This window comes from Colossoma macropomum, unplaced genomic scaffold (genome assembly GCF_904425465.1).
Source record: "Colossoma macropomum unplaced genomic scaffold, Colossoma_macropomum, whole genome shotgun sequence".
Lineage (NCBI taxonomy): Eukaryota > Metazoa > Chordata > Actinopteri > Characiformes > Serrasalmidae > Colossoma > Colossoma macropomum.
In genome coordinates, this window is record NW_023495905.1 from 49,245 (window position 1) to 74,333 (window position 25,089).

The 25,089-nt window shown below is 37.6% G+C and overlaps 1 protein-coding gene across 1 annotated transcript in view; it reads right to left on the bottom strand.

The window, feature by feature from the left end:
- Positions 1–6,621: 6,621 nt before the first annotated feature.
- LOC118803477 (nuclear GTPase SLIP-GC-like) overlaps positions 6,622–25,089 on the bottom strand; it is a 29,461-nt gene continuing 10,993 nt past the window's right edge. The window contains exons 7-20 of the mRNA XM_036563969.1: positions 21,104–21,319; positions 20,788–20,982; positions 19,502–19,680; positions 18,979–19,021; positions 18,796–18,894; positions 15,798–15,894; positions 14,859–14,992; positions 11,542–11,722; positions 11,312–11,447; positions 9,341–9,461; positions 8,711–8,819; positions 8,491–8,624; positions 8,295–8,379; positions 6,622–6,677 (exon numbers count right to left, since the gene is read on the bottom strand). Of these exons, the coding sequence (XP_036419862.1) occupies positions 6,622–6,677; positions 8,295–8,379; positions 8,491–8,624; positions 8,711–8,819; positions 9,341–9,461; positions 11,312–11,447; positions 11,542–11,722; positions 14,859–14,992; positions 15,798–15,894; positions 18,796–18,894; positions 18,979–19,021; positions 19,502–19,680; positions 20,788–20,982; positions 21,104–21,319 (1,785 nt within the window). The remainder of the gene's footprint in view (positions 6,678–8,294; positions 8,380–8,490; positions 8,625–8,710; positions 8,820–9,340; positions 9,462–11,311; positions 11,448–11,541; positions 11,723–14,858; positions 14,993–15,797; positions 15,895–18,795; positions 18,895–18,978; positions 19,022–19,501; positions 19,681–20,787; positions 20,983–21,103; positions 21,320–25,089) is intronic.

Here is a 25,089-nt window from a genome sequence, read left to right on the forward strand (position 1 = left end):
TATATATATATATATATATATATATATATATATATATATATATATATGTATATGTGTATGTGTGTGTGTGTGTGTGTGTGTGTGTATATACAACCCCATTTCCAAAAAAGTTGGGACGTTGCGCAGAATGTAAATAAAAATAGGATGCAATGATCTGCAAATCATGTAAACCGTATTTTTAAAGAACAACATATCAAATGTTGAAACTGAGAAATTTTATTGTTTTTTGAAAAATGTATGCCCATTTTGAATTTGATGCCAACAACACGTTCCAGAAAAGTTGGGACAGGGGCATGTTTACCACTGTGTTTCATCACCTCTTCTTTTAACAACACTCTGTAAACGTTTGGGAACTGAGGAGACCAGTTGCTGTAGTTTTGACAGTGAAATGTTTTCTCGTTTTTGTTTGATATAGGATTTCAGCTGCACCACAGTTCGGGGGCTCCTTTGTCATATTTTTCATTTCATAACGTGCCAAATGTTTTCAGTGGTGACAGGTTTTGACTGCATCCAGGCGAGTTTAGCACCCGGACTTGTTTAATACGGAGCCAGTCTGTTGTAATACATGCAGTATGTGGCTTGGTATTGTCCTAGTGAAATAAGCAAGGCCTTCCATGAAAAAGACGTCATCTGAATGGCAGCATATGTTGCCAAACCATGTATATATCGTTCAGCATTAATGGTGCCTTCACAGATGTGCATGTCACCCATGCCATGTGCACTAATGCACCCCTATACCATCATGAATGCTGGCTTTTCAACTGTGCTCTGATAACAAGCTGAGTGGTCTTTAGCCCAGAGGACACAGTGTCCATGATTTCCAGAAAGAATTTAAAATTTTGATTTGTCAGACTTCAGGACACTTTTCTACTTCACCTCAGTCCATTTTAAATGAGCTCTGGCCCAGAGAAGGTGGCAGTATTTCTGGATGCTGTTTATATATGGTTTGTCCTTTGCATTTTAGAGTTTTAACTTGCATTTGTGGATGCAGCGACAAACGGTGTTCACAGACAATAGTTTTCAGAAGTGTTCCTGAGCCCATGCAGTGATTTCCACTGCAGAATCATGTCTGTTTTTAATGCAGTGCCGCCTGAGGGCACAAAGATCATATATATATATATATATATATATATATATATATATATATATATATATATAATATATATATGGGTGTGTGTATGTTTACAACTTATTTCTTGTAGATATGTTGACACTGCTTTAAACTATGATACAATGAAGTGACTAAATGATCACTTTAAACTAAATCCTCAGACCAATCATGGAGACAGGTCCCCAGTCTCTGAACATTTTGCTCGTTCTGGCTTTTTTTTCTTATTCTCAATAGTATGGCGCAAAAAAGAGCAACTAGTAAACTTAGAACCGGCAGTACATATGAAGTATATATATATTTTTTTTTTGGAGGCTCAACTGTGTACACACCCCCTACAAAAGCAGCCTGAAACACACTCACAACAGACAAACTTAAGGTGACATTAGTGATTCGCCTCCTAATATGAATGTATAGTTAGACTCCAAATTCTGAGTGGCCGTATTTCTTAAAACACAGGGAAAAATTCATATTTAAGCACTGCTGAAGCATGAAATACCTTAAAAGGTTTTAATACATTGTAGTGTCCATAGTGGTTAAATCTCACAAAAATGGAGAATCAGGTTAGAGAATTTAGCTTTAACAAGTTTAACAAGAAAGTGCAATAACAACAGTATCCGTAAGATTTCTGGAACATTTTCTGAACCATACTCTTCCAAATCTCTAAATGAGCACATTCAAAGTCAGTACTGTTCCAGAACTGTGCAAGATAAGACCACGGTTATAAACATGATAACAGCAAAGCAACATTAAATCAACATTGATATTGTGTAATTTTTGTCTGTTTTGATTGATGTAAAATCAACTACAAATCAACATTGTCAGAGGTTGAATTTTTTTCACATCGTTTAAATGTTAAAAGCAAGATGTGGAATCAACGTTGAGTTGTAGTTATCTTCACGTTGAATTGTAGTTATTATCTTCCAAGAGTGCTAACTCTAGCAAAGAGTGTGTTTGGCTAAGTGTTGGAACTGACAGTTGACTGACTCGACGCAAAAGCTTCTGGCCTGTGTGTGTGGCTTATGTCTGCTTTTAAGCTGAATGAGACTTGCTAGCAAAAAGCATTGGCATGCCCTCTGTGGTATATTGTGGTATATGAACAATAAACACTTCTTTGTGACTCTAGATTTAGGCTTGTTTTGTTTGTTTTTAGGGTTTTTTATGGTATAATGCAAATTTCTAAATGTAAATTATGTTGCATGTTGTGTTTTCTGATCAAAAATCAAGATAAATTATGCATGCTAATATATATTACAGTAAACATGATTCTGATTCTGCCACCTTGGTGCATGCATCTCAGCACATAGTATAAAATGTAAATTTAACACAGTAGTCACACATTTGTCTTAATTTGTGGAACTTAATTCCAGTTTTAAATGTACATTTTACACTATGTGCTGAGATTCAACAAGCACAACAATATCTGCAATGCAAAAAAAGCTGTTGACAAAACACATAAATATTTAAAAATGTAAGAGCATACATTAAGCACATAATTTTTAAAAATCTGCCAGTGGGGTAAGCATATTTTACTCTGTAATATATGCATTTCAACCTGTAGGCCTGCTGCTTTTTGAAGGCAGCCTGTCAGAACAGAGCTAATTTAAAGGAAAAATGGCCTGTTTAATTTAGGAGTTTAAGGAATAAAGAGTGGTTAGAAAATGATCATTGAATTGTAAATATTTAAATTATTACTAATATTGGTAAAAGCATATACATGCCGTAAGTGGGGCTTATGGGGAAAAACTAAAATGGAAGACAAATATCAGCTATTTAAAAAGGTTTTCCATAGTCTTCCATAGTCTAGTTTCAACCAGTTCTGAAATATGATTCAACACAGAACAGGATGTGCATTTTACCATTACATCAACATCCGAAATCAATGATGATTCAACACTTCTGCTTTAAAATGGACAATGGCTATCTGTTATGCTCTAGCTAGCAAATAGTCTAGATCATAAAAATGTTCACGTGGCATATGTAAGTTTCTGCTTGCATACAGTGTTTGAAACAAAGGAACATTTATTATTTGCCTCTGTACCCCACAGCTTTAAATTTGTTCTCAAACTATTCACACATGGTTAAAGTGCACATTCTCAGATTTTCATTAGCATTATTCTTATACATTTCTGTTTTACTGTGCAGAACTAACAGCACGGTTTATACATGTTTGGGACATAGCTGTGGTATGTACAGTAAATTTAGTCATGCTTAACGTTTTGTTGCATATCCTTTCCATGCAATGACTGCTTGAATTCTGTGACTCATAGACATCATCAGATTTTGTTGAATATCTTCTCTGGTGTTGCTCTGCCAGACTTGTGCAGGAGCCATCTTCAGTTCCTGCTTGTTTTGGGGGCCCCTTAAGGTTTTTGTTCAGCATATGGAAAACATGCTCAGTGGGTTCAGAGCAGGTGATTGACATGGTCAGTCCAGAGATTTACAATTTTCATTTGTGTTTGTTTCATTGTCTTAAAGTGCCATCCAATGAGCTTAGAGACATTTTCCTGAACCTTGGCTGATGTTTCCACACACCTCAGAATTCCAATTCATTTTCTAAAATGAAAATTTAAATTTTGAAATGATTAAATTTTTTTAAAAATTACATTGCATTTCATCACAAACTGGTGCCGCAGCACTGTCACATTGCTGTTACCAATTGTTTGCAGCTATGTTTCTAGGACTGTGGGAGGCTGAAGGTCTTGTAGAATACACTAGCTGTGTCCTTCAATCTCTTCCAAATGAAGGATGCATTGCTCGGCCCCATTCAAAGGTTCAACAAATGGAAAACGGCGCAGCCTTCAGTGCATACATGCATTTTTAGTTCCCAGAAATCATTAGGCCTTCTCTGAAAGCCTAGAAGGCCCTGAAAGTTCTTCACTGGAGGGTGGATACTATCCCCACTCAAATTTCATTGCCGCATTGAACTGGAATGGGGCCGGAGCATGTCATTGCCTTGGCCACATTTATACACCTCTTTAATATATTTTTTTTAATTTCAGATTGCCGCAAATGAGCATCATTAATATCTACATGAATACTGTCATAGAAACCTATGGTCTACAGACTAATTTACACTTATCACAAAGGAAGTTAGTACTGTCACTAGTGACAGAGAAGGTGAAATATCTAAGCACTTAGGGCACAGCAAAACCTTGTGATCTGCCATAATGATATTTATGTCTCTTCTTCAGTGTATTTCTTTTTTTCCAAATGTATTTTGAAGATTTGATGGACAACTGGGGCGTCTGATTGCCTGTAGATGTAAATTTCTTTCAAAATAATGAGTGGAAAATGTAAAAAAAAAAACAATTAAAGAATAATAAACATTAGATTGCAGAAAGAGCAGCATTGTTTTGGAAATCCATCAAGAGGTTTTTGAGGGGATTGTTTGTCTGTTGAGAGTGATAACACTCTATACAGTTGGTGTGTGCTCCTGCTTTCCTGTGGGAGAAGGAACCAACTGGTGACCTGTGAACATCTCTTGACAGCAATGCAGACTTCAGCATTCTGTCTCATTAAACACGCCTGATTCAACCCATCAGCTAACTATCAAGGCCTTGATGAATTGAAATTCACAACACTAGATAAGGGGAAATGCTAATCTCTGTAGAGCTGTGGCCTGAACCCAGTTTGACATGCCAGGTTTAAACCAGTGTTTTTCAATCCTGGTCCTGAAGGCCCACTGCCCTGCACTTTTTAATGTTTTCATTGCTCCCAGTATACCTGATCCAACAAATAAGCTGATTAAATAAATGATTAAGAGCCCATTATTGAATGAAAGTGGCTGTGTTAACACAGGTAAAGCACTAAAATGTGTAGGACAATGGGCCTTCAAGACCATGGTTGAGAAAAACTGGTTTAGTTTGTAGTATTACAGAGGTCAACCTTTTGTCAATAGAGTTTGAATGGCAGTCTAATGTGTATAAGAAGTACGAAACTGCAGTTTCGGTAAAATGAAAAGGATATAAGAGATGCTAATCTGGGGTTTGCTGTTCACATTGTAAATTCAAAAGATGACTGAGTAAAAAATGTAATTCAATATATGTGTTTTTATTACACTCTTTTTGCATGAATGGCTACAATACAGCATGACAACACCTCACACATACATTTGTTTTTAAGTGGTAGGCCTACATCGTATTTAAAGTGATATAAGTAAAAGACCATTTTCAGAGTTTATGCTTCACATATTTAGAATTATCTTCAGTCATCTACAGATTCTGAAGTGCATCCAAATTAAGGATTTCTACCGTATTTTCTTTTCTATGCTTTGCTGTTACCCAGCACACAACTGGTACACGTGAACAATATGTGCAGTAAAACAATACTTAAACTTACATAGATTAATTACATGGTCCAAACAGCTTTGTAAAACACAAATATTTGAATAACAAAATAATTTCTAAGTGATTAGTAGACAGAAACACTATGAATAGTTAACTAATCCACTGCTCAAGGGAACTTAAATGTATAAATTGTTGATTTTATACAAGCGGTCAGTTTAAGCCTAGTTCAGACTTTTCATCTTTTCTGTTCTTTATTTCATTATTTTTCAAATAAATCATATAATGCTTATGTTAAAAGAGAGAATAGTCTTTCATTTTGTCTTAAGATATACCACTAACCCTGACCACTAAAAACATATAATAAATGGGCTTATTAAAGGCTTCCCCGTACCTTTTTAATTGTCCTTTTATATTCAAATTCTTAATTAACTCTTGACTCCTTGGTTCTCAGGCTTATCAGATTAAATGCACTTTATTCATTCACAAATAAATCCCATTTAAAAAAGACAAGTGTATAATAAAGCTGCACTTATATGAAAAGAAAATACAATCACTCAAATCACTCTTGTACTCAGTGCAGGCAGTGTAATCACTGATATTGTGAACAGTCAAAATGAAGCAGAAAAGTATGCAGTAGGTATCACGTAAATGGCACAACATAATAATGCCAGTGTAATGCAAGTAGTTTGTTTGCTGTAAAATGCCAAATTGTGCAGCTGTTTAATCTCTATTTCAACAACAAAAGCTCATTTATCCATAACCTGAAAGTATACCTACAGCCAAACAGTTGTTAAACAAAGAGAAAGTCAAAGAGCACCAAATAACAATGACAGATAGCCACGAATTACTTTTTGAAATGTATCTTAAGATTTGCTTATAATTTTTGGCTGCAGTACAACAATGCTAGCAACTAGAATTCTAAAATTTTGTAAATGATGTGAAAGCAACAATAACAACTGTCTAGTTTCAAACAACAATGCTCAAAACACTACAGTGTAGCAACGGTATCAAAACAAAATTTCAAGAAAATGTTTTTAGAAAGAAAATATGTTCTAAAAAGGATGTTTTGTTGGCTTTTTGAGAAAACAGTTAGTGTAGATGATTGCCATGATTTTAGAAGTATCGCATTATGTGAGAGCTCAAAGCAAAAAAAAATCATGTGAGATTGTGATTAATGTGAGATTACTGTGAGAACGCTGATGCACAGTTCTTTTGTAGATTACTCTAATCTGAGACCTGAGCTAATAACTTCTTTATTTCTTCCATGTCTTCGGACACATCTGTAACACAAAATTTTACATTTGAATGTGATTACAGTTTTAAATGCATTGTATAAATCAAATCCAATTCCAAAAAAGTTGGGGCAGTATGTGAAACATGTTACAAAATAGTTGGAACAGGAGTATGTTTACCAGTGTATTACATGTTCTTGCCTTAGGCATCATCTTGCCTAATTGTTTTTGAGTTGACACAAATTGATCCATTTTTGAAAGTGTAATTTTTATCCATTATTCAGTTATGCAAGTTTTCAGCTGTGCACTCATGTGGGTCCTTCATTGTCGTATTTTGCTCTTCATAATGCACCACACATTTTCTATAGGAGACAGCCAGGCCAGTCAGGCCAGTCTGCATTCGTGAATGCAGCGGTATACAGCATTTATTGACAATGATTTGTCAAAGTATTCTCAAGCCCATGTGGTGATCCATCAGAGAAGCTTATCAGTTTTTAACGCAGTACTGCCTGGAGTTGAAGGTCATGGTCATTCAGCTGCAGTTTTTGACCTGGCTTTTTATGTACAGAGATTTTTCTGGATTCCCTGAATCTTTTGATAACATTAAGAACTGTAGAGGGTGAAATACCTAAAATCCAGGCAAACCCTTATTAAGGAACATCGTTCTTATCTGTATATATATATATATGTATCTCAGTTGGTATGGTAGAACATTAAGGCCCAATCCCATTTCATCCCTTGCCCCTACCACTTAGCCCTTAGCCCTCTGTTTTGCGTGTTCACGCCTAGAGTTAGGCTGTCCCAATTTTTGTTGAGATACAGGGGTAGGGTGAAGTGTTAGGAAAAAAAAGAAAACCGGCAAGATGGATGCGCGAGCGACCAAAGAAACCCACAAATGTGAGTATTTTCTCCGTTAAAAAATGATGATAACCATAGTATGATCTGAGTTTAATGTCGTTTCAATGTATTGTGGTCGTTTTCCTAATAACAAGCATAAAAGATCTCTAACAGAATGCTAATGTCTCTGTAGCTAGCTTGCTAACTTTCCTGTTCCACCTTAAATAGTCCAGCAGTATTGACGCCTGAAGCGCCAGAATGTAACTGCTGCACCATTTAAGGTGGAACGGGAAAATTTGAACGAGAAGCTGGTGAATAGCTGACTTCAGCTTCGTATCACCAAAGAATTAGCGGTGTGCGATAATAATTAAGTGTCTTATACCCCTCTTTGAAGGCAAATGATGCCCTAAATGTAACTAAAGCCCAGCAGCAAGGCTGCTGAACTTGTCCCTTCTCTGCTATCACCGAAGACGCGATGGGCCGCCTTTTTTTTTTGAGGGTTGTCTCATTTCGTAGGGCAAGATTTCAACCACTACCCCTTGTAACTCAGTTCCAAGGGGTTAGGGTGACACTCAAAAACAAGGGGTAGGGGTAAAAAGAAGAAATGGGATTGATCCTAAATATCTTTTCTTTGTACTGCTTTCATTTAAATACAGATCAACGTGAATTTATAAATTACCGCTTTCTTACCGTTTTTATTTGCATTTCACATACTGTCCTGACTTTTTTGGAAATGGGTTTGTAGATTTTAATCAGTAAGTTTAGGTCACCCTTTTCGTCATATTATGACAAGAAATGAACCTGCACTCAGCTTTATAGATAACTTACTCTTGTAAGACAAGGTGTTTGCACCAACAAGTGAATGCGTCAGCAAATCCATTAGTCTTGTTCTTATCTCATTTGTGATGTAGCTCTGTCAAAGCAAACATTTCAACATAACAGTGGTTATAAATGATAAGTATGCTTTTAGTTTGTTTTTCAAATATGTATTTATGGCTCTTTAATTTATTATATAAATACAAACCATTGTTTCAACCAGCAGTTCAAGCATATTTTTTTTTGCTGTCTGGAACATTTCACTTTTTGATGATTTTATGTGTTTCAACAGCATTTCCTGCTTCACCCTCATAGAGCCAGTTCCACTAATGGCAGCAGCCCCTAATACAGTACAGTGTTGTTTACTTTTCTATGTTAGGATGAGATGAGATGCATCAATTTAAGAAATATCATAAGCTGTAACTTACTCTGATAGCAGGGCAGCATAGTGGTTTTAATTGATTCAGAAAGAGATGCGTATATTTCCTTTTTTCGCTCAACAATTTCTTCTTTAAGCATTTCTTTCACTTTCATTTCCTGTTTACATTAGAAAACAAAAACAAACTCTGCCAGTCTGCATCTTTTTCCATGTAATTATAGAAATTATAGGCCTTTGGCAGTAACATGCCCGAGATTTAAGGTTAAAAATATGCTAAAGGTTAAAAATATGCTAAAGTTAATACACAATGTAGTATAATGATCTCAAGACAGAACTTTGTAATACAGGTAATGCACAAAAAAGTATCATATTACGTTCAACATTTATTATGTTCAGAGGGTTGCTTAGCAGATCAGCATGATCCCATGAAATAAGTGCAATAACTGTAAAAATACTAATATCTGTACCTGTAAAATGTACTGACTAGAAAAAGTTGAAGCTGTACTTATTGCCTTCCCCTTTAAAGACCAAGTGAAGCTGAATGGTATGGCAATACCAAATGTAACTTGCAAGAAATAGTAAACTGATATGTGAAATCATGGTTTGGTATGGTTGGTTATGGTAAGTACCATATATTTTCTAATTCATTGATATTATTAGAAGGTAATATTGTATTCACCTCAGTTTCAAGGAATGTCAGCACTGTAGAATTTTTGTATTCTGTGATCTCATTCTCCAGGATGATAGTAAATTTATCAATGTGTGCTTGCAGTGATTTCTCGGTTACATTGCCCTCAAGCCTGAAAAAAAAATAACAGTGAAAGTGTTGTTCTGAAATACTAATAATTTTTTACTCACTCACACACACACACTCAATTACATTTAGCACGCTGTTAATTCACCACAAGGAGGTGCTATCAAATAGCTTTTGGGCATTCATAGTAGTGGTGCTTCACATCAATGATACTTTTTGTTCTAGTTTGTCTTAATAAGCCATATATCTATTTTTAAAAAATCCACCAAACATAAACACTTTTTGCAAAAACACATGACAATTGTTATTACAACAGTAACTTGTAAAGTAGCAACATCACTGTGTCTCCTCTTATAATATGGAATGAGGTGGGTGTGGAATATGGGATAAAGGGGTGTGAAACTTTAAAATATTCTTTAGTCTCATTTGACCTTGCTTGTGGAATCTCATCTTCAGCTCACCCTCTGGTTTCGAAAGGGGTTTTCATAGCAACAGGAGGTCAAGAATGACCACTTAATAGCTCCTAAAGTCTCAGGATGGAAAATGGGAATACATGCCAGATATATTTTGTTCATAGGAATGTGTAAGACCCTGTCCTCACATATTTGTTTTTTCTTAAACATTGATCTCTGCATTTTGGTTTCCTGTCCACACAAAAACAATGTTTTAGGTCACTGAAAACTCACCAGGGTGGAAATTCCAATTTTAGCATAGACGGGCAAAACGCAGCATTATCATGCAGTTGACTTGCACATGGTTGTGGCTGTTTTCATTCACTAAGCATGCAGAACTATGTCTGAAATACACCTGATGAGTGGATTGTTTGTGTGTGCCTGCCAATGTGGGGAATTTAGCTTTACTTTTTATGACACTGTATTTATTAATGTATATACTTCATGATTCCTGCTGTATTAGTCTTAGATTTCCTGCTGTATTAGTCTATAGATTAATTCACTGTGATGAAAGCATTAGTTAAGTATTAGTTCATGCTTATTTGTGGTCTGAAATACACCTGATGAGTGGATTGTTTGTGTGTGCCTGCCAATGTGGGGAATTTAGCTTTACTTTTTATGACACTGTATTTATTAATGTATATACTTCATGATTTCCTGCTGTATTAGTCTTAGATTTCCTGCTGTATTAGTCTATAGATTAATTCACTGTGATGAAAGCATTAGTTAAGTATTAGTTCATGCTTATTTGTGGTCTAGTATTGTAAAGCCCCCCCCCCGAAAAAAAAAAGCAAGGACAGAATACACAGCAGCCCTCTACAAAAAAAGATGCTAATAGCCAAGATAGTTTTGTTGATGTCAGTTACACAAAACTGGATACTTGAAAAAGAATTCAAAACAATTTAATGTGCATTTTGACTACAGCAAGGCCTTCTGTGAGTGTTCTCAGGAAAATGCGTATACCAGAGCATCTCATTATTCTAATAAGGAACCTCTATATTGAGCAATAAGCCGCAGTCATGACAGAAAGTACAACCTTTCTTCATAGAGTAACCACAATTTATAGGAAAGTGGCAAAACAGAAAAGCTTTAAATGGTTGACTAGCATGTAGTTTGAATAGCAAGTAACTATATCTAGTGCAATAGTTAATCTAGCTGAAGTTCTGATAATAAATATATAACAACAACAATAACAGATAGAATAACAACGTGTTTAATAACAAATAGAACATTTAAAACAACTGTAAACCAAAATGAAAAGTGGAATAGTTAATACATGTTTTTTTTTTTTGTTGGAGGGGCTCAGGTGTTACTATAAGAAATATTTAAACTTTAATTTGTCCTCTCATGGTGTCAGTATATCATTTTTTATCTTTTGGTATCTGAAAGCATAATTCCATTATAAAGCAGTATATCAACAAATTGAACTGAGTTGAGTACTTACGGGAAGAAGTCACTGAATGCTTTATTAATTTCTTGCAACATGTCTTTGACCAAGTCTGTATTCAGATCTTTATGTCCATTCCTAGACCTGCAGTACCCATGATTCTTGCACAGTGCTGTCAGTGTTTGGTGAAATCCTCCACCACCCTTATTCTTCAGAGTAATAAAAGGATTGAGTAGAACATTAAAAAATATTACCAATAGTACAGTTTATAAAAGATAAAACGTAACCATTTACCGGTTTTATTAGTTTTTTTGCAGTTGCAGCACATTTTTCTTCAGATTTTCTTGCTCCTTCCGAAAGATGCAGTTCCAGACACCTGTAGATTTGGCCAGTGTAGTCTTGCAAGTGTTCAAGTGCATTGTCAAGATTTTTGTTTAAGTTCTCATGTAGTCTGGATTTGTTTTCCATCTAAAATATAAATATTATTACAAAATGATTTTTAGTGTATACATTTTTTTTGGGTGTTTTTAGTGTGCAAGGCTATCATTAAAACGGGATAGTGATAAATAAATGCATTTTAATTTCATGTGGGACTGTTTAGACATTCTTTCCTTTGTGTGGCTCAGTGCTGATAAAGGATCTTTCACAAGAGAATTCAGTCATTCAAAGGATTCAGAGGAATCGGAGAATCCATAGAACATTTTTACATGTTTGACCGAGAAGACCTTAGAGTACTAAAACATCTAAAATCACCAAAAGGGAAACAGCAAAACAAAAAAGCTAGTGTTAAGTGCTTGGTTAGGATTTAGTATTCTATGTAATCTTTAATGAGGTTTCCAAGTAATTAGTGTGACAAACTTGAGTTATGTGACCAACTTGAGTGTTGAGCGTGAAAAAATTAAATGTTGCTGTCCAATTCCTAACAAATCACATGTAATTAACAAGGAACTTTCCTATAGATGCCATCAGATGCCATTAGAACTGTTAAATGAAGGTGTTACAAAAAGTAAGTAAACAGTATCTACCACTTCCAGTGTACTTAATATGTCAGTAGCAGTCAGGGCTTTGAACCAGTTTGAGGAACAAAAATGACACCATAATAGCCCTTAACTGTTCCTGGAATAGAAACATTAATTTGAAATATGTGTTACTGGTTTATAACATGGGCGGCACGGTGGCGCAGTGGGTAGCGCTGTCGCCTCACAGCAAGAATGGCCTGGGTTCAATTCCCGGCCGGGTGACCAGGGTCATTTCTGTGTGGAGTTTGCCTGTTCTCCCCGTGTCTGCGTGGGTTTCCTCCGGGTACTCCGGTTTCCTCCCACAGTCCAAAAACATGCAGTCAGGCCGATTGGACATGCTAGATTGCCCCTAGGTGTGAGTGTGTGTGTGAATGTGTATGTCTGTCTGTCTGCCCTGTGATGGACTGGCGACCTGTCCAGGGTGTATCCTGCCTTCCGCCCAATGACAGCTGGGATAGGCTCCAGCACCCCACCGCGACCCAGAAGGATAAGCGGTTTAGATGATGGATGGATGGTTTATAACATGCCTTCCATCCAATGACTGCTGGGATAGGCTCCAGCTCCCCCCGTGACCCGGAAGGATAAGCGGCTTTGAAGATGTGTACGTGTGTGTGTGTGGTTAATAATACTTAATACTTTCACAGCTTACAGGCTGTGGATAAAGGAAGAAAAATAAACACATGACACAGTGGAAAGAAAGCGACAGGGTCGTGATATGGTCGATGTGTTTGAATAAATAAAATCCATGGCCTTAATCAACGCAGGAGTTGATGATTGGGAGAGTTGGGAGAATTCCGGGTGGGCCGGTAGTGTTTTGGGCCAGTTACTGCGAGCTAAGAAATAAACTCATGCATGTAAGCACAAGAATGCTCAGACTGTAAATATTACATCTGAGTGTATATCTGTAGCTGTTTAGGGGTTAAACCAGCGGCCCCCGTCTCAGGTGATACAGCCCCAGTTTGATGACTGTAACTAAGACTCATATTCATCTCCTTGAGTAAAACCCTGATACCCAAAGTGAAGTGTGTTGTTCTCTGTCAGTGGTCTTCAAATTAGGAAAGATGTCTTTTTACTAAAATTACTCAAATAAGTCATGTTAGAATTCAGTAGTAAATGTCAGCATTCATGCATCAAGTCATCAAAGGTAAAATATAAATGGCATTTTTCATGACCAAGTGTCAACATTTTATATGAAATGAGCGTACACTGCATATGCACAAATTTTTGCCCAATAAAATTTAGGCTTAATGTTAAATTTCTGACAGTGTACCAGGGGCATTGGCTGGTCACATACAGATCCAGGGCTCAGCCGAATTAATTGTACAATTGTTCTGAGATATCATCTACCAGAATTTTTTTATTAAACTGTACAGTGAGCACTACATTTTTATTTAGTGTGGTCAACAAATCAATAAAATGTGCATGTATTCAGTAATGTTTATTGGCTTATAAACAAAATCATTAAAAAAACTAAGCAAAAAAAGAGTGATTGTAACAAATAAAAAAAATGTCAGATGTTTCCCAAATGATGACATTATTAAGTCCTCTGCACATTTCCTCTCTCTCCACCATCTCTTCTACACGTCTCCTCCCTAATGACCTGCTACATGTAAAGATTTTATCTATAGTGTTTGTTTTTTTTTTAACAAGTTAAATAATCATTAATTCAATTCCTCTTTTTAAAATATAATTTTTTATATATAAAATTTTTAAATATAAAAGAGCATGCTAAAACAAAGCCTTTCACATTAGTAAGTTTATGTCCTGATGACCTGTTATGGGTATGCTACCTGACCTGAGATCGGCGAGCCGAACAAATGATTGGGTACATACTTTTTTTTTTATGGGTTGGGCTTGGTTTCAGATGAGCAACTTTTATGTACAAAGTAAAATCTGATTTGGTCTTAAAAATTTAAGTAACCAGGCTGCCTTCAAATTTGGATGCTATTGTACTTCAAAGTATGAGTTAACAGAATTTAACACACAGGATAACTGTGCTGTCTATTTGATGTTCAGTGAACATGACATTTTAAAACAGCCAGTTTATACCTTTACAAGTTAAAATGATTATTGTTTCACAGTGGAGTAGATGAGCCTTTTTTTAAAGAAATTTCAGGCACTCACATTTTCTTTCTAGCCCTCTCAGCGCATATGCATGTGCTCTCCCATTTTCTGGTCTGCTGACACCCTCTCTCTCTCTCTCTCTCTCTCTCTCACCATACTCTTTTCTTCTCTCTTTCTCTGTGTTTCATATCTCTCATTTACCAAGCGTGAAAATGTCAATGTGTCACTAGAGTCATATCAAAAACACCAACTGCTGTGGCTAGTTCTGCATTCCCCTTTGCATAGATCGTTTCTGTTGGTGAGTTTAAAGAGAATTGGTTAATGGATGGTTGTGGAAAGACCTTTTCTGCTTGAGAGTTTGAGGGTTTAAGCTACTGAATGAGAGTGTACAGGCCGACCTGTACAAAGATGTGACTGTTATATGTTTTCCTTACTTTGTTTTCTGGAATGGGTTTAGTTTCTGAAAAAAACAAAAACCTTTTTTGAAACGTTTAGTGATGATTGTGACAGTGAGTACATACCATTTCAGTGTCACTTACCTTGAAACCTTGAATTAGGGAGAGGATTCCATGTGCTCCAGAGATGTAGTGAATTATCATTTTATTTTTCCGGTTATTGTTGTACTCCCTCAAAAGTTCTTTGAGTTTAGGGATCTCTGCAAATGTTCAGATCACAGAATGTCAGACCAACTATTATCATTACAGATGTTTTATTGATGACATTTTTTGAAAGGTAAAAATACTTTGTAATGACTACTTGACTTATAAAATTAAGGGTTACTAAGAGGCACAACAAGTGAGTTTACATTGTATGATGCACAGTAAAAGTGACCTAAAGTTGACTAAAATCCAATTAAAAAAAAATACATTGATTATTCATTACAAAATCTCATTCAAATATTGGACAAAACAACAAACCTTGGAGCATGCGACAAAAAATATGTGCTACCCACTCACCCCCTCTATTTCTACTGGTGAATAGGTGACATTTCATTTGATTAATTATTTATTGATTTGATTCTACCACCATGCACCCATGTGACAAAACTACCATAAACAACTGTGAGTATGTGCAGTACAAAATACGTATACATGGCTCCTGCATACTTTATCAACTGTCACTTGGGTGGTGCCCTCAAGAGTACATATTCAGTACCTTTAGTTACAGAACATAACTGCACCATATTTGTTACAAGTTGTATTGAGTCTACAAACCCTGTCTTGACTCTAGGCCTTTCTTTACTTTTCAATTTAAAACAGTTATAAAAACATACAAACATACCCCTTTCCCCTGGTAAAGTGAATGCAGTGTACCTTTGAAACACATTTAAGGTACAAGTTTGGGCCTTAAGGACAGTATTGTACTTTTAGGAGTACATTTACATTGGTTGTACCTTGGGGGACTAAAATATACCCTTTTTTAACAGTGTATTTAATATTTAGAATGTTTTTATACTTTACCTGTTTCCTCTGGTGTCAGGATTGGATCTGTCTTGGTGAATTCTGTAGAACTCACAGTGAACACAGAAAGGAATGTATCGTCACAGTTTAAATGTTTCTAGTGGAGGAAAACCATGGAGTGAGAGTCAGACATTTTTCCATTGTAACCCCAAGGTAGGCTAAACCTGGTTTCTACCAAATTACTGAGCTTCCTCTCACAATGACTTAATTTACATGCAAACCAATGATTGGTAAATAGTTAGAATGAGGCTGATATTCTAACTAAGCTATCATCATGTAAACAGAATGGTTCTGTTTTCATAATCTGACTAACGTCTTATTCAAGCTAAGCATAGTGTGATTGAAACACAGTCAGGGTTGATACTGTCAGGACTACTCAAGGCTTTTACCAAGCTTAATTGATTCACACACCCTCCATGAAAACCTCCAGCAGCACTGGTGTATCTAAAATACTCATACAAGCGTGACACACACTAACACACCACCACCACGTCAGTGTCACTGCAGTGCTGAGAATGATCCACCACTCACATAATACCTGCTCTGTGGTGGTCCTGAGAACTGGGTAAAAGGGGACTAGCACACTACATGGAGCAACAGATCGTCTCCTCTTGTTATTTTAAAAGTGTTAGCGAAGTGTGCTGTTTGTTAACATGTTGTAACATCCAGCTACTGGCTCCTTCGGTCATGGGCGCGTAGGAAGCGTGGCCATGCAGAGCAGCCATGCCCAAGGGCTCTTGGGAGGTGCTGCTCCTGGCAAGTAAGAGACTTTAATATGCAAATAAGTTGTTGATGCTATTGTAAAGAGGTGCAGCAATGTTATGTGTTATTCTGTGCTACATTGTGTGTGAGATAATAGGGGTCTTTTGTCTACTGTGAAGTGAAAGTGTATGGTTATGGATGACCTGCCTGCTATTGTGGTCTTTTTAGCAAACGCTTTATGGTAGTACTCTATTGCTGTTGTGTTCAATACATGGCATTAGTCAAAGCAAGTGCTACTCTACTATGAACGTGCTGTGATTCAACTACATGATGTGTTCAAACATCTTGTGTGTAACAGAGAATGTGTCCATGCCGTGTTTAATTAGATAAGAAGAAAAACCGAAAATATGTTTTTGGTTGTTTTGATTAGGAATGCACCGATGTGGGAGTTCTAGGCTAATCCTGATGTAGTTCATGTACAGTTTAAACACCCTTGGTCAAATTACATGCTATTTTGGGACAAAAAAACATAAAATATACAATATGCCTTAACATTTGCAAAGGCTGCATTTTATGTTTTACAATATGGGAAAAGGGGGCTACTTACTGACAACTTACTGATAACTGTGTCCCCCTCACTTTTCAAATGGCTTCTTGCCCCTGTACAGTATATCCTTTAATTGGGGATTTTTATTTTCATGTGTTTTCACTTTAAAATACTGTTCCTGATCATAATTAACTACTAAAGAACACAGTAACACCATGTTCATTAGTAATGAATTACCATGTCTTTTACTTTTTAAACCTGTTTCTAATTATTATTGTGTCCTAAATAAAGACACAGCAACATCTACATAATGAGTTACTATTTGTTTCACTTTATACTGTTCCACTTTATAATGTTAGAAGTGTTCCAGATTAACTCCTAATGAAAGACAGTAATACCTCATTCATTAGCTACCATATAGGAATTACATAATCACTTGGTAATATTTAGAAGAACTTTCCCAAAGAATTTGGAGGTAGGACACATACACAGCCCATATATTTGTAGGGGTCATCTCTTTGATTGAACATACACTGAAGAGGACATTAAAAAATAACAATAACAAACAAACACGAGGGACATCACCCAGTAGAGTGCGGTGTTGTGTCTGCTGCATTCTTTGAGGATACCTGTTTCTGTGAATAATAATATATCCTTTATAGTTATCCTTATAATCCTTTATAGTTTAGATACTGCACACTTTTAGAAGTATTCGTCACTACATCATTTAGTAGTCACCGAGGAGCCCTGTAAGACTCCTGCTATTGAACAGTTAATGTTGAATTTATCAGTAAGTTATGAGAAGTTATTCTAAGATGCTATAGTTTGTAAGCAGTTCTCTAGGAATTAGATTTTTGCAGTATTGTGGCTCAGTTTTGACCCATTCCTTTTTTTGCAAACCATCTTTAATTCCCCAGGATTACTTTGATGGGCTCTCAATTTTAAAATCCTCTGGAAAATTTCAGTTGCACTGAAGTCAGGAGATTGGCTAGATGAACAAACATGACATGCTGAATTATTTGCCAAAATAATTGTGTGCGAATCGCAGACACACGTCTCTGTGCTTCTTTTTGTCAGAGTTTTATGTGGGATGTAGTAACTGAGATGATTGCAGTGCAGTTCATTTTTGTTCTCTGTGTAACTGCTGTTCCTGCTGCTTTCAGACCATCCTGATCTTTTTGAGTGACTGCTGGCTTCACTTTTACCTTCCTTATCAGTAGTCTGAAAGAAATCTTGCTTGGTGCACCTGTCCAAGGAGGATTAGTTGTGATTCCATGAATTTTGATGTAATAACATGAACGTTATTACACCAATTGTACTAATAGAGATGTTTAAGATCTTTCCTAGGGCTCTGTAGCTTTTGAGTAAAAGTTTTTGGGGGGGTGAATATTAATGCATGGTACTGAACCTGATCATTTAGATTGATAAAATCTTGCCATTCTAAACAAAGAGTTCAAAATTGAAAGAAACTTCATGTTAAATAATAGCTAAAACCTTTGGAAACTGTAGTCAGACTTGTTCCCTGTGAGCCTTTCCAAATACATCACTGCGATTAATACATTAATATTCATTTAATGCTCACATCATAGAGAATACTGCTTTCTTATATTACTTTCATAGTCTTAAATACTATGTAGTACTTTTGTTTGTTTTTTGAACCACAGATAATGCCAGTGTGGAAGCATGTCGTCATGGCTGTCTGTGAACTTTCTGCCTGTATAAAACAGTGAAAAAAATAAAAGAAAATACCTTAACTGTAGATCGTTTAAAATTCTTCTGCACCGTTTCCTTGGCTTTGTTATTCCTGTGCAGTATGCATTTGGATTTTCTGTTATTGTACTGAGAGTCCTGTAAGACAAACATTTGCGTATGCTACTACATTTACCAAGTTAAAGGATATTTTGGGAATATTTACCAAACTACATTTATTACCTTTGGTGTGATCTGCAAGTCTTCATCCCTGAGCTTTGTGGATCTACATTTAGATAGGTATTAGTTTCACTGTGGCAAATGCTTTATATATATATATATATATATATATATATATATATATATATATATATATAAAATATATATAAAAAATGCTAATTTTGTAGCAAGCCTGTCGCATGAACTGTAGCTGATATATACACTACCAGTCAAAAGTTTGGACACACTCATAGAGCAGGCTTTTTTCCTCATTTTAGAATAATAATGAAGACACCAAGACAAGAAATTTCTACATAAAGTACTTGTTTTGAAAAAAAATATTTTAAAATGATTATTTCCTGTTTTCTGTTTTTGGACATAAATCCATATGTAGGCATTATATTGAATAGTTGTCTTAGCAACAATTTTCAAACTTCAGCAAAAGCCTTTGAATCAAAATGCCTTTTTAACAACATGAAACCATGTGTCCTCATGACTGGTAGTGTAAATTGTATCTTCAAATGCAATAGAATAACTTGCAACTGACCTCATGTAGTTCTGTGGGTCAATGTCATCAGTTTTGGTACATATGAAGCAGATGCTGCTGCACTCTCCACCTTGTGCCATGTCTCTTATATTGTTAGAAATAAGTTCCCAGGTCTCCTTTTCAGAACCAGCACGGTTTATTTCACTTACGATCCACACAGTAGAACACTCTCTCAGTTTCTATAAAACATCAGAGGATATTACACTTCAACATTATAGGGAAAGATAACTATAGGGAAATGGAAACAGCCATGATTACTTGAACAGCTCTCGCTGGACAGCAATACATGGCTGTTCTGCTTGTGACTCTTCTGGTATGAATTTTTAAATACTTTGATGTATGCCACATTTGTTAGTGAACTAAGTTATTCCATTTAAAGTGATGGAAGTGTCCCTGGTCAGAGTCAAGCACAGGCATAAGTTTAAAATCTTTAAACAGACTATTAATCTCCCTCTCGTTATAACTACTGCCAATTCTAATGCAGCATCTTCTCAGTGTTGTAATTGGCTACTTGTTTAACTTCATTGATTTGATCTTTTTATATAAAATGGTTGACCAAATTCAGCTATGGTATCACTACATGCACAGAGCCCTGTGTATGTTAATAAATCATTATTTACTCACAGATTAAGTGCTTAGTGATTTATAATTAAATCCAGAGTTAATTGATATGTTAGTGTATCATTTGTTCATAGATTATTTAATCAATAACTGTTTACTAACTGCTGCTTTTACACTGATAATGAACTGATAAGTGTGTTTACTCAGATGAAGAAGTAATGTGACACCTACCTAGTACTTATGTGTTAGTGCTCTTAATTATCTGTTAATTAATCCACTGATAAATTTTTACATTTTTCTTCCATTGTACAGTCACAAATGTAGACAAATGTTAAAATTATATATATAATGTTTCATTTGCAACCATAATTGTAAAGTGTTACCTATACTTCTAACAAACAAGTTTTCCCTTTATGAGTCAGAATGAAAATGATCATCAATAATAATTGAACATATATATGAGAGACTTATTAAACAATTGAAACACATTGCATGCATATGTTTACAGCATAATCTAGTGTATGTATTCACAATGTGCTTAGATGCTTTATTCAAGTTTATTAAGACACTAAGCAACACCAAGAACAGTGGAGCATCTGACAGTTTTTGTATGCATTAATCCACCACCTTAAAATAATTAGAAATAAAGATGCTGTAAAGGGTTCAAGATTTCATATTAACCTTTGACAATTTGGCTTTATTTTGAAAGTGACAGCAATATTTACCGATCTCCACATCTGATCTCTGCTCTTGTTGTAATCTCCAGTTCCAGGGAGATCAACTATTAAAATGTGTTCTAGAAAATCTTCACAGTTTGGAACATTGATGGTCACACTCGTGACTACCGGCCAGTAACATCCTCCAGGGCTTGAATCATCATTCTTAACATAACACCTAATCTCATCCGAGAGATCTGAAGCCTGATGTTTAATGCACAAACATAAACACAAATGAGGTGCTTTATTTACACATTTGGAATGTTGGCTTTTAGTGACTTTCAGAAATATTACATGCTCTCAACAAAAAATCACCTTCACTTACTGTCTCACATGTTATCTTTTTGGTTCCAGATTTGAGAAACTCTGGAATTCCTGAGAATTTGTCATCTTTCAGGAGGTCTTCTACGCTCATTTTAACACCTTCCTCCCCATACAGTGCTTCAATCTTCTCATTGGCTGTATTGACCATTGCATTATCCCTCTCCTCACCGTCCTCCGATAAAATATTAAGAAGCGTTTTGAGTTCCTCTTCCCATTCCTCATTCAAGATGTTCAAGAAAAAGAATCCAAGAAGAAACAATACAGTCAGCAACCTTTCAGAGTTATAAACAGTTATAAAACAGTAGACAGTAGAAGCAAAGGGCAGGTGATCATGTGAATGTGTGGTCCAAGTGTTTCTGCACCATTTGCTTGATAAGGGATTACAGCTGCAAATAGAAGCAAACATGAAAAAGTCTGGCAAATCTTAATCTACTTACAATTTTACACTCACCAGCAACTTTATTAGGGACTCCTACCCTCTGGTTTCACCTTGTTTGTGTGCAGTTATGTCATCCTCAAACAATCTACGTCAGTGATTCACAGGAGAGCAGTGGATTCTACATTTTTCTCATTCCTGATTCTCTGCAGGTCCTACAAGCCTTTCCTTTAGTTGATACTGATTAATGTTGCATATTCTAATAAAACTATATTAAAAATAAAGGTATTTTACTCTTATCTGAGTTGAATTAAAGGCTATCAGTATGTAAACTAAATGCATATTTTTCACTGTAATGACACACTGTTGGTCATCACAAACATTTATTTTATTTATATTAGTCTCTATAGAGTAATTTTATATAACAGTCCCAGTAGAATGAAGGAATGCATGGGGTTTGTGAAGAAAGATTCATCCTTTTGGAGTTATTGCCAGTGATAAGAAAAGCATGGTGTAATTCAGTACACCATCAGAATGTTTTGTCTAGTCTGTGTGTCCCTCGCACGAGTACCTACAAGCATCAGACACAGAAAATATTGCAATTATACAGCTATCAGTACCAGCTGGTCCAAGGTTTGTTTTGCACACAAGGGAAGGAAGTGTGGCAATTGGTCTGGTGTCCATGTTAGCCTAAGGCTACTGTGACACTGGTACTGACTAGTAAGAGTGTTACTGTCACAGTCACTATCACTGAATAGTAAGAGTGTTGCTGTTACATTTTTGCTGATTAGTAAGAGTGTTACTGTTACACTGTCAGTGACTACTAAGAGTGTTACAGCTACAGTCACTATTTCTGAATAGTAAGAGTGTTGCTGTTCTGTGAACACTGGCTGCCCCGGGGCTCTCGCCGGCTCTGTCTTCCTGAGCCATCAAGCACAAGGGCAGCGCGCTGAAGCTCTGACAGCAGCTGTCAAAACACAGCTGGCGGCCACGTGGCTACAGGGGCGGAGCCCTAAATACCACACACCTGGCCGCCAATGAGTTCAACACCTGCGCTGGTTCACTTAGATGGAGCGGTTGCCATTCCAGCAGGGCTGGCTGAACTAATCGCCTTGTTTTTTTCCTCCTTTCTCTTTCTCTCAACCTATCTAGGGGACTAAACCTGCCGAGTCTCCCCACAGACCAACCGGGTAGCCTCAGTATGGATCAACTCATCCAGCATCTCCTTGAGACCAGTCTCCAACAGCAAGCTGTGACCCGAGAATTGGCATGGGGTATCAGAACCACAACGGATGATCTTCTGGCCTCTTGGAGGGCCGCCACCGCCGCAGGATCCCCTTTCCCTAGCCCCAAACAGACTGTTCACCATCTCCTTACAAAACTAACCTCCGATGACGACATATTGGATTACACAACGCGCTACCCTGAGACTCTCCCGTTAAGAAAGGCCACCTCCAAAGCCATCGCTAAGGAACTGTTTTTGCTCTGCAGCCGCGTGGGGATACCCAAAGACATTATAACGGACCAAGGCACCCCGTTCGTCTCACAGCTTATGGCTGACCTCTGCAGGCTCCTTCAGGTAAAGCACCTACCCACTTCTGTTTATCATCCCCAGACCGATGGGTTGGTGGAGCGCTTCAATCAGACCCTCAAGCGTATGCTGAAAAGGGTGATAGCACAAGATGGGTGCGACTGGGACCTGTTGATTCCTTGCCATTCGAGAAGTTCCCCAAGCCTCTACGGGGTTTTCCCTTTTGAATTATTGTATGCAAGGAGACCCCGGGGACTTCGCGATGTGGTTAGAGAGGCATGGAAACAACAGCCATCCCCTTTTCGCTCGGCCATTGAATATGTATGAGAAATGCAGCACCGAATAGATGCAATTGTGCCTATTGTGAAGGAGCACATGGAAGAGGCGCAGAGAGCTCAGCAAAGGACGTACAACTGCCCAGCTCAGCCCAGAGAGTTCCATCTGGGAGACCGTGTCTTGGTCCTTGTTCCCACAACCACCTGCAAATTCCTGGCTACCTGGCAGGGACCTTATACAGTAAAGGAGAGAGTGGGGCTAGTGAACTGCCGCCTAGAACAGCCAGGTAAGAAGAAACAGGAACAAACTTATCACATTAACCTCCTAAAAAAGTGGATTGAACCTGTCCCTCTGCTCTCAGCTTTTGCCTCTCCCACAGACACGTCCCTCCTACAATATGGGGACGACCTATCACCATCCCAAAGACAAGAACTGGCAGAGCTCGCTGACCAGTATGAGGACCCTGGCCGCACTCACGTCATTCAGCATGACATCCGTACTCCCCCGGTACTGTGGTTAGGCAGGGGCCCTACCGGGTCCCCGAAGCACGCTGGGCCGTCATCGAAGAAGAGGATAGGCACATGCTGTCGGCCGGTATTATAGAGCCCTCCAACAGACCGTGGTCCAGCCCCATCGTCATGGTCCCAAAGCCCATCGTCATGGTCCCAAAGCCCCCGCCACTTTTCTGGCACTTAAAACATCGCCTCAACAACGGAGCCCGTCCTGCGGAACCCGGATTTTGACAGGCCGTTCATCCTGCAGACGGATGCGTCAGAGCAGGGCCTCTGAGTTGTTCTGGCACAAGACTTCGATGGAGAAGAGCATCCTGTACTGTACATGAGCTGTAAGCTCAACTCCGCAGAGCAACGCTATGCTGCCCTGGAACGAGAAGCTCTTGCCATCAAATGGGTCATCGGCGAGTTACCAGTCTTACCAGTAGGCATTTCACTTTGATCACTGATCACACTCCGTTACAATGGCTGGCTAAGGCCAAGGATTCGAATGCCCGCGTTACGCGGTGGTTCCTCTCTCTGCAAGACTTCTCTTTCCAGGTGTGGCATAGATCGGGAGCCCTGAGCGGTAACGCGGGCCTTCGCTGGCCCCGTCTTCCTGAGCCATCAAGCACAAGGGCAGTGTGCCGAAGCTGATACCGCACGCCTGGCCGCCAATGAGTTCGCCACCTGCGCTGGCTCACTTGGACGGAGCCAGCCCCATAAAAAGCGCTGGCAGAAGATCAGCCAGTGAGTGGTTGCCATTCCAGCGGGGCTGGCTTGTTTTTTTTCCTCTCTCTTTCTCTCGACCTATCTAGGGGACTAAACCTGCCAGGCTCCCCGCAGACCGACCGGAAGCCGAACCGTCATCCCCCTGCAGCAGTACAGAGATGGAATGCCCTCCCTTTAGGGACCTTTGTTTTGCTTCACATTTAGTTTTGTTTTTTTTTTTTTCTGGAGAAAGAATTTTAATAAAATCTGCCCAGTGCCACCCTGACTTGAATTCCCCGTACCTCGTGCCGTCCCTCTTGGCAAACGCCCCACAACTGTCAGTGACTACTGAGAGTGTTACAGTTACAGTCACTATTTCTGAATAGTAAGAGTTTTACTGTTACACTGTCAATGACTACTAAGAGTGTTACAGCTACAGTCACTATTTCTGAATAGTAAGTGTTACTGTTACACTGTTACAGACTAGTATGAGTGTTACTGTTACAGTCACTATTACTGAATAGTAGGTGTTACTGTTAGTCACTATTACTGAATAGTAAGAGTGTTACTGTTACAGTTACTATTTCTGAATAGTAAGTGTT